This window comes from Rhinolophus ferrumequinum, chromosome 16 (genome assembly GCF_004115265.2).
Source record: "Rhinolophus ferrumequinum isolate MPI-CBG mRhiFer1 chromosome 16, mRhiFer1_v1.p, whole genome shotgun sequence".
In the NCBI taxonomy this organism is placed as follows: domain Eukaryota; kingdom Metazoa; phylum Chordata; class Mammalia; order Chiroptera; family Rhinolophidae; genus Rhinolophus; species Rhinolophus ferrumequinum.
Window position 1 is genome coordinate 4,008,141 of NC_046299.1, and position 16,383 is coordinate 4,024,523.

General features: G+C 42.6%; 1 protein-coding gene across 1 annotated transcript; it reads right to left on the reverse strand.

Annotated features, from left to right (window-relative positions):
• Positions 1-8,232: 8,232 nt before the first annotated feature.
• NPS (neuropeptide S) lies at positions 8,233-11,195 on the reverse strand (the record flags this gene model as incomplete). The annotated part of the gene is made up of 2 exons (XM_033131080.1): positions 8,233-8,412; positions 11,109-11,195. Coding segments are annotated over 2 exons (267 nt in total), but the record flags the coding sequence as incomplete, so codon positions are not given.
• Positions 11,196-16,383: the final 5,188 nt, after the last annotated feature.

The window sequence follows — 16,383 nt, forward strand, 5'->3', positions numbered from 1 at the left end:
CAGAAGAAGCAATGGAGACTGGATGGTGACAGACAGCCAGTGTCCACTACACAAACCTGGAGAAAACATAAGGACATCATGACCGAGTCACTTCGTGATACCCCCTCGATGTCTGGAAATGAAGTCCAGATTCTGGACTTCAGGCTGAGAACCAGGCATCTTCCTTTCCTACAGGAGAGTCCATCTCGTCAGCTCCAACCCCAGCCACGCGGCCAGCAGCCTCAAATGCCATCTCTTAAAAGCGGAGGAAACTGCCCATTAAAAGGATTTGAAAAAAGTTTGTTTTAATCTGCAGAGGGACTGCATTTGTGTTATTGAAGGGTGCCCATTACCCTGTTTGAAGGGTTTGCCCTGGAATTTGCATTTATTTAGCCAGGGTCTGAGGCTATGCTGAGGACATACACCTCTGGTCAAGAGGGTTTCCTGAGGTGACCCTTCCGAGAACAAAGAAAGAGTCTACACCAAAAATTTGTCCCATGCTTTGATCTCTGAGGGACAAAATTCTCATTGTTTTCCCTGTTTCCAGTTATCAGAGGTTCATTGAACTCTGCTACCCAGTCAAAAAAAGGTGGGGGAGAGAAGGCCTGGCCTTGGTGTCTGGGTTTTAAAATTTCTTTTTAGCAGACAAGGAACTGAGATTGCAGCCTCCCTGCTTCGATCCTGGACAAGTAGCAACCCACACTGGAAGTGCAGGTCAAGGCTGCAAACGTCACCCAGTGCAGAGTATGGAGGAAATAGAGCGAAGACACTCAGAGCTGGAGAGAACGTAATTGAATCTGCCACGGAGAGGAACACACAGTGCAAACCTGAGTCAAGATGCTGCAGCTAATTCGATAACGAAACAAGGTTAAAACCCAGCCTACTAGGGAAGGCACCCTAAGTGACAGCTCACAGGTACGGGGCACTCAATAAATGGGAACCGGGTTGGGAGGCAGGCACGGCTGGCTTAAGCCTTGGGCCCTCTGTGTTTTAGTGCTGTGACCTTGGGCAATTTAATTAATGTCTACGCCTCATTGAGATTAATACCACCAATGTCACACTTTTGCTGTAAGAATTAAGAGATAGCATTCTAAATGCTTGGCAAAATACTCGGCATAGTGAGCATTCAAAATGTATGACTATTCTGAAATTTTATTTTTTAAAAGAGAAAGACAGCAAGAAGTCTCAAAGAGGTCATTTTGAGAAATCAAGTAAGTCAGGGAATCTCTTCACGTTCTTAGAGAGAGTAAAAAGAACAAAAGATTTTAAAAAAAACAACAAAAGAAATGAACAGAATGAGATTAAAATAGATCTGGCAGGCCTAAATAAAGATAATGAAGAGAAAAACAGTATCATTGCCGAAATTAAATATGTTACAGAAGCTGCAATTATCAGAATTGATACTGCAGAAAACCAATTTAATAACATTCAGGACAGGACTGGAAAGTCACAGCTAATATAGAGGCAACAGACAAAGAACAAAAGAATGATGGAGAAAATGATTGTATTGGATGCAGCAGATAAGCCTCCAGTTTCTGGCCTGCACACATGGGGCTACCTGGGGAGCACCAGCCAGGGGTGCTGACAGCCAGCAGCCGCACTGCCAGGCAGCTCTGCCCTTAACAGAGCAGCCAACCCAAATACCTGGACCCGGCCCCACCCTCCACCGCTTCGAATACCACCGGCTGTCTGCATGTGCATCCTAGCAGACTGGACCAGGGTCCCTGCTCCTCCTACCACTTCCAGCTGGATGAAGCTTCCCATGATGGGACCAGGCACACAGCTCCCCTGGCAGCTGCCTGGAGGCCTGGGCAACACATCCCACATACGTGAAGCAGTGCGTGCCTCCGGGGAGCAGACTTTGATGGAAAGGAACAAGCAGATGAATTTGACCATAGGCTGGTAGACATGATTTGTTACCCCTCTGCAATGAACTTGCTGCGACCCAGTGTTTCATGTCTCCACAGATACCAGCTGTGCTTTCTGATGATGGTAATGCCAGCTTGTAATACATGACTGTGTCTTGGTTTTCCTTCCTCCTTTTTCTCACTTCCATTGTTCTTTCATCCTTGCTGTCCTAGCATTGCCGCCACTCCCCCACGCCCCCAATGAGCTCCAGTCAAGTTTTGTCGTGTTCTGTGTCCTGGGGAATTCAGACTGAGTGTTCCAAATATGATAGACCTCAGAGATGATACGATACTGAATTCCATGAATTAGAGAGTAAGTCAGTAGAAGTAAATTATAAAACGGATGTAAGAGAAGAGAACTTTTAAGGAAGTACCATTACCTGGAAAATTAGTAGAGAATGATAAATGTTGAGATTTATCCTGGTAACATTACTGAAACCTCAAAGAATCTAACAAATACTCAATAAGAAGAAACAAGTGACTTCTAAGTAAAATAATACAAGACTGGCTAGAACTTCTCAGCAACATATGATTCAAGGGGAGAATGGAGCAATCAAGTGTCTACAAAATTTGGACAGAAAAAAAGCTAACCTCAAAATGGTATACTCAGCAAGCTGTTATTTATACGAGAAGTCATTCTAAATATGCAAAGAGGATTAACGTATCTTTCTGAAAATACACTTGAGGATATAATTTAACTCTGCAAGAGATGATGTCCTGAATCAAAGATTTAAATAAAACCTTAAAACCTTTTGTTATCTTGAAATGGAAACATATTTTCTTTCCCGTGACCCAATAGCCAGAAACTGTGAAGGAGAAAAATGAAATATATTTTCAAGCTGAATACAAATAAAACAAAATGTAATTACAAAATATGACAAAAATGCTTAATAGCTTATTACATAGCAAAGTTTTTACATCAATAAGAAAAGATATCCCATTGAGAAATGGCCAAGTACATGAAAAGGCAATTCATAAACGAATTCCAAATGTGTGTGTAGATAGACAGACATACATGCAAATATATGCATAAGTGCTTATCCTTATCAGTAATAAAAAATTAAAAAGTGAAATTGCTTTTGATCAACTGGCAAAATTGAAAGATAAATAATGCCCAGTGTTCCTGTAGCGATCTGATTGTTCTGCAGGGCAGTTTAGCAATAGATGTTGAGATTTTCATTGTGTAGCGATAGATCAGCTTTCCCACTTCTAGCATTTTATCATTACGAAGCCATTGGGTGCATGTTTAGAAGTAATATGGTAGCATTTCCCCCATTAACACACAATATTGAATGATCTGAATGTCCATTAATAGAAGATGGTTTAACTAATTGTGATATATGCATACAATTGAATACTATACAGATTTTAAACAGGGGTATATTTCAACATTTGCAGACATGGCAAGCTGTATCTATGCAGACTGTGAAATTGAAAAAAGAGATTTTAAAATGAGACTTGTGTGATCGCATTTATATAAAATATGCATGTGCATGCATGTGTTCCCATCCGTACCACATAGACACTGGAAAACGTTGGCAGTGCCGACCTATGGGTAGTGAGAGTAGAGGAGGGTTATATTTTTGTTTCTTGTACTTTCTTTGCCTAAATTTTCTGAATTTCTGATTTTTCAATTTATAGTAAGACAAACGAATAAAATTGTCTTTGTTTAAAAAAACTTAAAGTTTATATTAATGGATTTTGGCTTTCAACCAGATATTATAGAGCTCTTGTGTTATTTCTCTTGATGTGGGCTACCTTGATTGTATCAGCATGGTGGAAATTGGTAAAGACCACCACCCAAAGGAGAACGAACAGGCTACTTGTTCAGAGCTGCTCTAACAAGGGCTCAGCCACCATCACTTGAGTCTGGCTGAGACTCAGAGGCAGACGGAGGGGCAGGAAAGGTTTGCAGTGGGAAAAGGGGAGATATCAGTTATGCCCTGATTGGAGGCTGGAGGCCTGGGAAAGCTGGACAGGGACAAGCTAGAAGGGGGTGTCTTCTGTGGTTGGTTCGGGAGCACCTTTAGCTTACTCTGTTGGTTCTGAGTTGGCAGCAGGGGCCAAACAACAACAACAAAACCACCAAAGAAACGGAAAAAACAGAGAGAGAGGAGGAGGGAGAGAGAGAGAGAGAAATGCGGTCGTTGACAGGTCCTGACCTCCTGGGCTGGTTGCTGCAGTGATGTGCGTGTGTGTTGTCATATGTGCTTGTCTTATAACCAGTCTCTCCATGTACTTCAGTTCATCTACGGTATTGGCCACACCATTCCTAAAAACATAGACGTTTTCCCTTGGACTCAGCCAAAAACTATCTATATTAGCTTAGCAATCGACTGGAAATAATATGCAATCTGTATTTCCATCATCAATAAATAATAGCTACCTCCAATTCTTTCACGACTTCCTGTGTAAGTGTGAGTTATACGCATATAGCCAATTGCCTATGCAATCTTAAACTGGGGTGTTTGTAACACTCCTGCTGTAGCTGGTCACCATTGACAGAGCACTCATGAGACTGAGCAGTGTGTTAAGCGCAAAAGGTGTGTGATTTCACTTACCTCTCACTACAGCTCTCAGAATTGAATCCAGCTTACAGAGGAGGAAACCGAGGCTTAGAAAGGTCCACCGTCCCAGTGCTTGTTGAGTGGAATGCTATTTGAGTTTAGCTATGTCTAAATACAAAGCCTGTGCTTACAAATCTCTAGCAATACGAGACCCTTGGAAGTGACTGAGCCACACACATGCCTGGGTTACCAGAGCCCAGAGGAGCCTGCACAGAGAACACAACACATCGATTCTGAGCTGCAGGTCTCGTTTCCTAAAGGCTCTAAGAGAGCCTTAACCCATAATTTTTGTATGTACTTGATAGGTTTCCATCATGGTGGCAGGAAACCAGATTCTAGCTAATGTCATCCTTTGGCAGTGACCACAGTTCACTTTGATAATTACTAACCTGCTTGCCCTAGGAGGCGAGCAGTCCCACCATGTGCAGACGGACGAGAGCTACAAGCTCCCCGTAGGCTGTCTTCCCCAGCATCTTACTCTTAGGCGGAAACACACTGTCCCTCCCTATTTACAGAAAGGTTACTGTACAATATCACGTCCATGTTCACCACGTAAGTAGACAGCTCCTCGACGATGGCAGAATTTCCTATTTGGACTGGATCCAGTCATTTGCTAATTGCTTCTTTGTTCTCTCCCATGAGAGCACATTTTACCGGGGACAACATATCTTGGAACTTTCTGATACGTCTTCATTTCCTCTCACCGAGTCCTTTTGGCCTTTTTTCTTTATTTTCTACAATGTCTTGTCTATCCTCTAGCTGCAGCCAGCTCTTCCTGAGCGGCCAGTGCCATTCCAAAATGCCTAAACCACCCCGAGAACTGGTGTCTTTCTTGGGTCTGAGGGTTTCAGATGCCGAGGCGGGGAATCGCTTCACCTCTGGAGTCAGACTAGCTGGGTTCCTCTCTTGGCTCTATTGCTTACAAGCTGTGTGACCCTGGGCAGGTTACTTAACCTCTCTGCACCTAATGCTTTCCCTGTAAAATGGGGCTAATACGAGCATCTACCTTAGAGATACGTTACGCTGTGTTTCAGGTAGTTGTGGGCACTGAATGAGCTCACACATGCAAACTCTTCAGCAGTGCCTGACGCACAGGAGGACTCCAATAACTTAATTTTTATTATATGTTTAAGCCCGAAAGTCTGAGTCTCAGCTCCAAGGTTGTTCCACAGGACATGGGGGTACAGGCCGGACACATGAGAGACAAGAAGCCTGCCTGATGTGTGTAAACTTGCTGCTAAGGGACCTTGCAGAGCCCTTCTTGCAGCTGTTGCCCATATAGGGTCCGTCTCATTTTGTGTGTTTCCTACTCCTTCTTAGGGCTCTGGTCTGGAGACTGATGGCTCTCTCATAGCCAAGGTAGTCACGGTACATTCTGTGGTGGACGGACTCTAACGTGGTCCCCATCACCCCCAACTCCTGAGGGTCACGCCCTTGTGTAAACCCCTCCCCATGAGTGTGGACAGAAGCTGTGACTTGCTTTCAGCCAATGGAACAGGGCAAAGGTGATGGGATGTCACTTGCATGATTATGTTTCATACGATTGCAATATCTCTCTGCTGAAAGATTCTCCCCTTCCAGGTTTTGATGAAGACGGCAACCATGGTGGTAACCCCACATGGCAAGAACCAGTGACGGCCGCTAGGACGGAGGGTGGGCTCCCGCCAAAAGCCAGCAAGGGATGGAGGCACTCAAGCCTTCAGGTACACAGAACCGAATTCTGCCAACAGTCATGTGAGTGTGGAAGCCGAGCCTGCCCTGGCTCAGTCCTGAGATTTGGCTGCGGCCCAGCAGCACTTGCATTGCAGTCTAGAGGACCCAGTTATGTCTGGACTCCTGACCTTCAGGAGATAACAAATGGGTGTTGTTTTACCACTGGGTTTCTGGTAATTTCTTATGTGGCAATAGGAAACGAATACCCCGTATTAGTCAGGGTTCGCCAGAGAAGACAGAACCAATAGGATGTACATGGAGAGAGAGAGATTATAAGCAACTGGAGCATGCAGTTATGGAGGCGGAGAAGCCCAGACCCCGGGGCGCCGGGAGCACAGGGCCAGTCCGAGTCTGAAGGCCAGCGAAGCCCGCAACGCAGGAGAGCCCGTGGGGTAAGTTTCAGTCCTAGTCTGAGGCCACCAGCAGAAGCTCGTGTCCCAAGCAGAAAACTGTGCCTCGGAAAGCAAATTTACCTGCCTGCCAGCGTTTCCTCCACTACAGTTTTTAGAGTGCAAATACTTTTTTCATGGGCCTTTTCCCTCTTGAGGTTAGAATAGTATTCTAGATTCAGAAACGGGAAGATAAATTTTTCAATTATGTTTTGGGGGTTTTATTCCAACTGGCCCATATGAATGCAAATAGAAGATGAAGAAGATTCCTCTGCACTAACAATCTTTTCCCTTCAGGAGACACCCAATCGCCACCACTCTTCCCATGTGCTTATTAATGCAGTAACTGTTTCAACTTTGCAGGAGTAAATAATGTCTATTGGGCTTTCTAATTAGTTGTCCTGCCACTAACGCTTGGCAGATAAGAAAAATGCCAATTTCCCTGACAATCTTCTGTCAGATTTCCTACAGTTTATTGGGAGCTCGCTCCATCTCGCCCATTAGTGCCGAGCATCGGAACTCCAGTCTGAGATGGGTCTCCTCTCGGCACCTGGAAATGCAGCGAAGGCATTCATTCATCTCTTAGTGACCTCCTGCCGGCTCACCGGCTTTGCAGCACCATCAGGCTGCAAAGTGGGGGTGATGGAAAGTGCTCCCAGTGAACTGTGGACAAGCTGGCAGAAGACTGTCAGGGAAATAGCCATGTGTCTGCACACACAGAGTGAGGTGGAAAACGTAACGATTTGCTTGGTTGGAATGCCCTTCGCATGTTACAGAATCAAACATGCACATACACCTTTAATTAATGTTATGCTTTGGAAAGAATAACACAGCAACCAATGTAGCGTTATCATTTTAAAAAGGAGTATCAGGAGTTTTCATGGAAGGGGTGTCAGGTCTTTCCTGGAGGGGGTGGGAGTGGGGCTAATCAGCACAGTTTGGGGAACTGGTTCCTCAAAGCCCCCCCCCCCGCCCCCACCACCACCACAGGGTAACCAGTAGTCTTTCTGTTGTCATGGTTGTTCCTGGCAATAATTCTGGTTTAAGATTTTAAAAAGGTGACACATTTCCGAGACAAAACAGCAATTCACGTCCATTTGGGGGCTCTGCTAATGTATCACGTCCATTTGGGGGCGCTTCTGGTTATCAACTGATGGACTGAGAAAAGATTCATCCCATCACCGTTTCCTGATTCTATTCGTGTGCCACGAATCTTAACTTTGGTTAATTTCACAAGACTGTCTTAGAAACTGAAAAAGCACATCTCAAAAGAATTGGCTTTGCTAAGTCATTTCAGAAAACCATATTTAAAAGAAAAAAACTCAGTATTATGATATTAAAGTGTTATAGGCAGAAATGACATCATATCATTGCCATTATAGTAAAAATACTCATACTTTCTGGTCAATTTAAGATCAGAGTAAATGTATCCATTTCTACCCAGGAAAATTACAAACTGATCACAGAAATAGTTTATTCTCTCACAGTGGAAGTTTGAGACAGGTTTACATTTTTTTTTTTTTAACTCAATTTACGAGCTAGGACAGAAAACATATTTAAGCTTGAAAGCAGACCAATACGTAATGATAAAGATATGACTGAATTTTAGCGCATTAGTCACATTCTACCAACTTTGAGATTAATTCCCAGAGTCCTTTGCACACTTATTCATCTTATTCATGATTTTGCTCTTTGAAGGGAAGTTTTTTTCATCCCTGTTCCAACTCCATTGCGAAAGGACCTTTTCATAAACGACTTCTCCAAAACTGGCTTTAGAAAATCTAGTCCCTCGCTCCTGTCCATCCTGGTTGGACAGCTGCTCAGCAGGATGAGAAAGTATTCAGGCTTTCCAGACACCTGGCAATTCAGATGGGGGTGGGGGAGAGAAAGTACAGCTTTAGGGTTAAAAGCTTATTTCAGTAGTAACAATTTTCAAAATCGTATGGCAATAAATCTAAGATATCCAATCTTTTTAAGGGGCAAATTTTGCTAAAACATAATATATACTTTATCTAAATACAAAATACTATTTGGAACTATCAGCCCTCTCGTCTAATTTTTACACTACTTACGTAACTGCTGCTATTGAGTATTTGCTTCATACACTGCACATAGTTATCTTGTTGCTATCACTTTATAAAGACTTTTTCAAGTGGCACTGATTAGTCCTGGGAACAGTTTTAAAATTTCACTGAGAAAAACAACCCGTAACAACCAAAATTCAGGTTTTAGTTGGAACCATTTTCCTTCTGGGGCCTGTCCTGGGCCATTGCCGTGGTTCTCCATAGGATGTGTTGCTACTTAAATGTTGGCATCTTTGTCTTTTGACTTTGGTTCAATTCTTTATCAGCGGCTTCACATCCTGGATGAAGTAGGATAGTGAAGGAGCGCTTTGTCATGAAACAAAGAAGTCTGGAATCTTAAAGCTCAAGTTGGCGGTCGAGAAGCTACAGGTTAATCCCATACTTTGTAGATGAAGAAACAAAAACAAAAGCAAAAGGACATGTCCTAAGAAACAGGGCTGGCAAGTCCACGAGATGGACCTGATCCAGGAATTGGACAAGAATTTTCAACACTTGTCATATGTCCTCTCCTTCCTGGTTTCAGAGGAAGCATAGCTACACATTTTACCAATAATAGGAGCAAAGACTTGTCAATAATCTTTGTGCTCCATGCTCCATGTGCATCGTTTCATTTTATCCCCTCCAAAAGCTTTACGAAGTAGGTACTATTACTTCCTCAATTATAATTTCCTTTGAAGGAAGAAATTAAATGGTGTGTAGGTGAAGAGGGATTAGAGTTGAGGCATCTGATGCCAAGCCCATGTTTTTCAACTCTATGAGAACTACAAGAGAAAAAGTGGGCTGAACTCTTCTATTATAAATCAAGAAACATACTACGGAGTAAAAATTGTACGTTTTCCTTTCCTGGTGCAGGAAAGCAAGTTGGATTGTGGGTGACTTTGGAAGTTGAAATGGGGGCAGAATGCATAAAATGATCCCTGACATTCTTCACCCGTGACTGTGTGGCTTACTGAAGTTTCCAGCAGTCAGAGCTCCCAGGAAAATCATTTCCACTGGCTTCTGGGGGAGGAAAAGGGGGCTTTTTGGGGTAGGGGGATCTGAGAATAGTCAAAAAGAATGTCAGAAATATTGATCATGGGAAAACCAATGAAAAACACTTATTTGAACACCCACTATGTGTTTTTCCTGTGTTAACAGAGGAAATCTAAGCATGAAATAAATGCCATCTATTTTAAATCCCCAGGAAGGAGGGGCCTATGAGTCATCTCAGGAAGGGAAGCATTCCAGTTCTTTCCAGAAATACTCATGAAGCCACCTTTATGTTGTGAAAGAAACACATCAGTTCTGGTTGTGAGATTCTGAACATGTTCCTAAAAGGAGTCTGATGCCCTTTGCTAATCATTGGAGGGAGTCCTTGGCAGAGCGACGAGTTAACAGAATTATACTGTACAGTTACTTGCCTGGTTGATGGGCTTTATAAAGTTCACAAGTATTACAAAAGGAATACCTCCTTTGTCTGCATAATCACTCACCCCAGACAGTCACATTGATGAGGTTATAACAAGAACAACATTGTCACATGCAAAAATAGAAATATGGAAAATGCAGGAAGGAAGAAACATTTCATTTATGGACAAGAAGATCTCATAAGTAATTAGAAGGACATTCTTAACTAAAAAATAAAACAAAAAAAAAACCTGCACACAAGTGTCTCTTGTTCCACAGAAATGTCATGAAGGGATCTCCAGGGAACGAATGGAAAGTCATTAGTAAGACAGTTGACAAAATACACCAATTTATGGATTGTGACTCATCAACTTGATCAATGTGGTGTCTTAAGAAATCAGCAACTAAATTAGTGTTGAGTGCTCATAGGAGTACAACAGGGGAAAAAAAGAAGCTAGATTAAGTAAACACGAAATAGAAAAATGACAGATGCAAAGATTAGTGAGAACACCAATAAAATACATAGTTAGATCATTATGTTTGGACACATATTTATTATTTAGGATTTATGTGGCATCTCATTGTCCTATATGTAGGCTCATAAATTACATTGATTTCAGTAATTACAGTGTGCTAGGTTAAGTTTCAGTGCAGCAAAGTGAAAGCACCAAACACTAAGTGACAAAAACTACTTTAAAATTGTAAACAAAGCATTGATATAAAAGAACTGAAATATCATGTAGAAATAGTATTTAAAATTCCAAGGAAAGACATTCATTTTTCTGGGTGTCTTGAACAGTTCAATGACTATAGTTAGGAGCTCAATCAATATTCTTGAATAAATATATAAATTAATATTTTACGTGATATTTTATTGAGATGTGACATTTTACCTACATTCTGCATCTGAAAAAGTTACCAAAAAAGTACTTGTACTTTTCTCATTGAAAGACATAATAATAAATAATAATAATAAAGAAAGTTACTTTTCTATCACATCCTCATTGAGATTATTTTTGAATTTACACACTCTACGATTCTAGCTATCCAGTCAAGTAGCAAAAATAGAGGCAAAACTCTTACCTTGGCAGATAGAACTGGATAACACCAAAACACATGTATCGTAGAAATTGACAGAACTAGAATAAGATTGAATTTTAATGAGCTGCAGAGTAGGAAAAAAAATACCCCAGATTAGTATCACACAGGCAAGTATAAACTTAAAAAAAAGAAAAAAGCATATACAAACTCAACACTTCTCTTTGTGGAAAAATGCAATCTTTTACCTAATCATTTTGGACTTTCCAAAATCTCTGCAGGTCTGCGGTTTTATTGGCAAATTTCTCACACTCGCTGCCTGATCCTCTTGGGTGACCCTTTTATATCAGAAAAGTTCACGAGTAAAAATGTCATCACGTCCCATCATATGTTACTAATTGGTCTGGCCATGGCCTTTTATTCTTGTTAAGTTGGAAAAGGACAATGACACACAGGCATTGTCATTCAACTACCAGAGATGGACTTAAAGTTTGCCATTAAAAATGCCCTTCAAAAACATTGTCTTCTAAACTGCATCGCTGTGACATAGATGGCCAGAGGCCTCAAAAGGAACCAAGAGTTTGTTTTGCTTGTTTAAACACTTAAGAAGCATAACATTATTTCTTTGAATGTCCCAGGTACCTTGTTTCAGAGACAACTACCAAAGGAATCCTTACAAAAATAAAGAGGACCTATCCAAACAACCCCTGCAGATAGACTATTTACGTTTTCTACAATAGATTTCCTTCTTAGGACTTCTGAGGTTAAAGCAGGGAAACAAATGTCAAACCCTTTGTCACTAGTCCTTTAAAAAAGGAAGTGCCCTACCTGTACCCCTGTCCATGTGTGTCCCCCAAGTCCTAGCCCAGAGTTCTGGGACAGCCTGCCCTCCATGGCCCCGTTTTCTCTCCAGGGCATGGAAGTTCTCCAGGAAGCCTCTGCTGTGCTTGCACCTCAATGGACATTCACATTAATAAATTGATTCAGGGCCGCTGAGTGTGAACAGATGCTGCTGAAGCTTACAATGGAGGAAAACATCAGGAAGCTGCTTTCTGCTTGAATAACTAGTGTTTCTGAGATGGCCCCAACATTTTTGAATACAAAGCAACTGAGGAAAATCCTTGCCTCCTCAAATCAGCCCCCTTTGGAGGACAAAGCTGCCCTGTGTCTGGGGCATTTGCTGTCCTGTCAATGCTCTTTTCCTTTAGGAACTGCCACCTGAGATGGATCTCCTGCAGCTGTCAATCATTTAGTCACAGCTTGCCTACCACAAGGCAAAGCAGGTGACCTGGGCTCTCAAGAGAACCCAGATCACATTGGGAGCTGGGACATGTGATCGGGCGCCTTTGATCATAGTCCTTTTGGGGACATGATGTGATGATTGGGAGATAAAGTTTTCAGAGCACCAAGGAAGTGGACACACACGTATACTTTTGGTCTCTCCTTAAACCCAGCTGAGATAAACACATGAGAACAAAAGAATAGGAGAGAAGATGACAGCATCAGTGTTTTATTGATGAGTAACTGACTAAGTAGATCTGAGAAAGGTACCCATTAAAATGGGAATGTAGTAACAGGCCCTCAACAGACTCAAGTATTCGTGGAATCAGTGATTTTTTGATGTGATGCAGGTGACACTAAGAAAAGGAAGATTACGGGAAGCTTAAGAATCAGTTCAATCCGACGCCCTCCCCGCTTCCCGTGTCCACACTACTTTGGCTTTGGCAGACTATAGGCGTGTCCTAAGAAGAGGGTAAAGCAGAGGGTCTCCTGACTAAGGGAATCAGGCATTAAGGGATTCTCTTCTGAACACAAAAGTTGGACAAGTATTATACTCAATGCTGAGACCCATGGAACGCTTCTTCGACAGAACTCCCAGAACACTGTTCGACATGTCTTTACCCTCTAGACCAGGGGTGTCCAAACTGCGGCCCACGGACCAACTGCGCCCGCAATCCATTGTTAATTGGCCCGCAGCAAATTCCAAAAAATATTTAGTTTACTTAAATAAACCAGGTGAGGCAATACGTACTTCACCTCGAGTGAGTGGCCCGGCTGTTTGTGTATTTTACCGCATACGGCCCTTGGTGAAAACCGTTGAAAAAAGTTTGGACACCCCTGCTCTAATGAGTGAAAGACTGTTCTCTGGGGAATCTGCTCAGCTCAAGATAAACAACCTAGATATACAAACATCATGGTTTCCTAATAAAGACAGCCCAGCCAAGTGCAATTCACTACAGCCCAGAGCTGACAATACCCAATAACACAAAAAACATTTATGGACTTTTTAGTGCCTAACTCTTAAATATAAATAGACAACTCAGAGAAGCAATGAAAATAAGTAAGAGATATTTATAAAGGCAGAACCCAAAAAGAAAAAGAGAAAATGAAAGAGAGGTCAGCAGCAACAATATTTTAACATGACATATAGAAACCCCTGCCAAAAAAAGGAAAAAGAAAAAAAAGGAAATTTAAAGGAAACAAGAGAAAATGCAAGAGAAGAAACGTTTTTAAAAATACCTAATATTTTCCAAAAAAGGAAATATTGTATCTATAAAATAAAGAAAGATATATAACATTTAGAAGACAAAAAGAGCTCATGAGAATTAAAAGTATAAAAAACTCAGTAGAACGATTAAAAGATAGGGTTGAATAAATCTCCCAACCATTAGAGAAAAAACAGTAAAAAGAACAATTTAAAGAACAGTACCCATTCAGCAGGTCCAATGTATAATAGGAATTCTAGAAAAGAAAATAGAAAAAGCAAGAGGGGAGGGAATCAGCAATACAAAAAAATCCAAGAACATGTCCCATAACAGAATGTTATGACTTTCCAGAAGGAAAGGACTCATCGAGTGACTACCATTATGGATAAATGTGACCTGTCTACCACAAGATACATCATCATAAAATATCAGTAAATTACATCCTACCATTTTCCAGATTATCTACAAAGACCCAGAAGTCATAAACACTTCAGATTTCTCAAAAATAACACTGGCAGCTTAGAAGACAATGGAACAATGCCTTCAAAATTCTAAAAGAAAAATATGATATCCAATCTAGAATTTATCCCCAAGAGAACTACCATTAAGTGTAAGACTATAATAAACATTTTCAGATATGTAAGACCTCAAAATTGTACTTCCCACACACCTTTTCTCAGAAAGCACTTCAGGATGTGCTCCACCAAAATAAGTGTATGAACCTATAGAGAGGAAACCGTGCGGTACACAGGACAGGAGGTCGGTGCAGGAGACAAAGGAAGCAATTCCCAGCCTGACAGTAAAGCGAGATTCCGCGATGAGATCTGGACACCAGACCTGAAGGGCGACAAGCCCAGGCTGGTGTGCGTTAGAAGACTCTCGAGAGACTTCTGCAAGACGATGAAAACCACAGAGTATCTGAATGTCTTGAGAGAGCTAGGCAGCTGGAGAATCAGGATTGAATTCGTGCCAAATCCGTAGGAAAATAAGCAAAAATAAAGAACAAGAGACACGTATTTACTTTAATGAAAACAAACTTACATAAGAAACTTAAGTAACTACTTAAGTCAGTTGGGAGTATCCGTTGCAGTTATAATAATGTAATGATTGAATCACGATCTTACCACGGGGTAATTTAACTACTGAGGACTAGGTGTGGGGGAGGGTGTGCTTCTGTGGGGGGTGAATCGCCTAACTCACATAGACGAATTCAGATGTCATTCTGAAACATGAAAAATGAAAACGCGTCATGTTATTTAGCGATAAATAGAAAGATAATCAGCTAAAAGGGTTGAAAGTAATGACTCTGGGAGGGAAAATTAAACAGGAGACGGAAACTGCTATTGTCATACAAGTGCCTGTAGAACTACCTGATTCTTTAAACAGCGCGCATGATTAACTGTGATAAAAGCAGAACTTTAAAAACTTGTATCACTGCCGACCAGGTATACCTGGACGTGCCAAGGAATATCTTTATCACTGCGCAGAGAATGCTTGCCCGACAAGGAGGCCCACACCAGACTCAGAGCCTAAAGGAGAAGAGGGCGAGGGAGGACAGGAGTGGGGAGGGCCGAAGCTCCTGAGACCTGGGGATGTGAAACCGTTGGAGCCGACCATGCTTGAAACTAACTTCTCTCCTTAGACACCCCATTCACATAAGCCGAAGGTCCTTTTAGACAAAACTAGTCATCTTAACCAAAAACGCTTGACGAACACATTCTAGGCCAAATACGAAATAATAATACTGTGCCCTGAGCATGGCACACCTGCCGTCTGAGGGTCAGTCAGCTCATTAAGTGTTCACAACTTGCCCCGGGTCACAGCGTGTGAAGGGCAGAGAGTTTGTGACGCCCGTTCTGTGTGATTTCAGAGATGACACTTCAAACCAGTGTGTTTCATTACCCACTCAGGAGCCCAGAACATGGTTCAGTCACCTGCTCAACTCTGAACGAGGCAGCACTTGTGAAATTCAAGTTCCTTCTCGCCCACAGACACACACACACACACACAGACACACACACACACACCCTTGAAGCTGAATTCTCTCTGTGTCTAAAACAAGATGTTCTGTGATTCTCTGGATACTCTTTCCCCATCCTGTTGCTTGAAAATTCTCAGACGTCATCATCCCCACCCCACCCCCATGCCCCCGTGCCAGCTCCCATGCCCTGTCCTGCTGACGTGGCAGCGAGACGGCTGGTCATCCCCTGCTCCCCCACTTGTCCAGGGCAGAACAGCCCTCCTTAATTCTAAGGCTTTTGCATTTGAGCTTATTAGAAACAGGACCCAGGCCACAGGTGGGCAGACCCTGTGAGAGGGCAGGGCTGGGCCGGAGGTCCCATCAATGGTCCTGATTTCTGAGGCTGGGCCAAAGCTCCAGCATCTCAGCTTCCTTCCCAGACTGATGGTCAAGGCCTGACTTCCTACGAATCAGAAGCAGAGCCTTTTGCTTCTTAAGTAGGGTCTGGGTCAGGATGCCTCACCCACAGCGTAATCACCAAACGGCACCCACCTTAACCTGGAAGCATCTCATACAAGGGTATTCGTTTCCAACCAGGTTTTGATTGTAGGGAGGAGACAGATGCTGAGGACTGGCGGCCTGAAAATGTGGGGAGGCTTTTGGGCACATCGTGGGGCGAGAGGTGGGACTGGGGTCAGGAACCTCCAAAGAAGCCTGCCCGGCACTGGTTCACGAGGGTTTTGCCTGGCTCTGGACCATCTCTTTTGGTGACTGTCCTGGTAGCGTGATGTGTAGGATGGATATTTACGGTGCAGTTAGAACAGGCAAAGACCCATGGTCAACACTTAAAGGGCAGGTTAGCGTCTTGGAATTT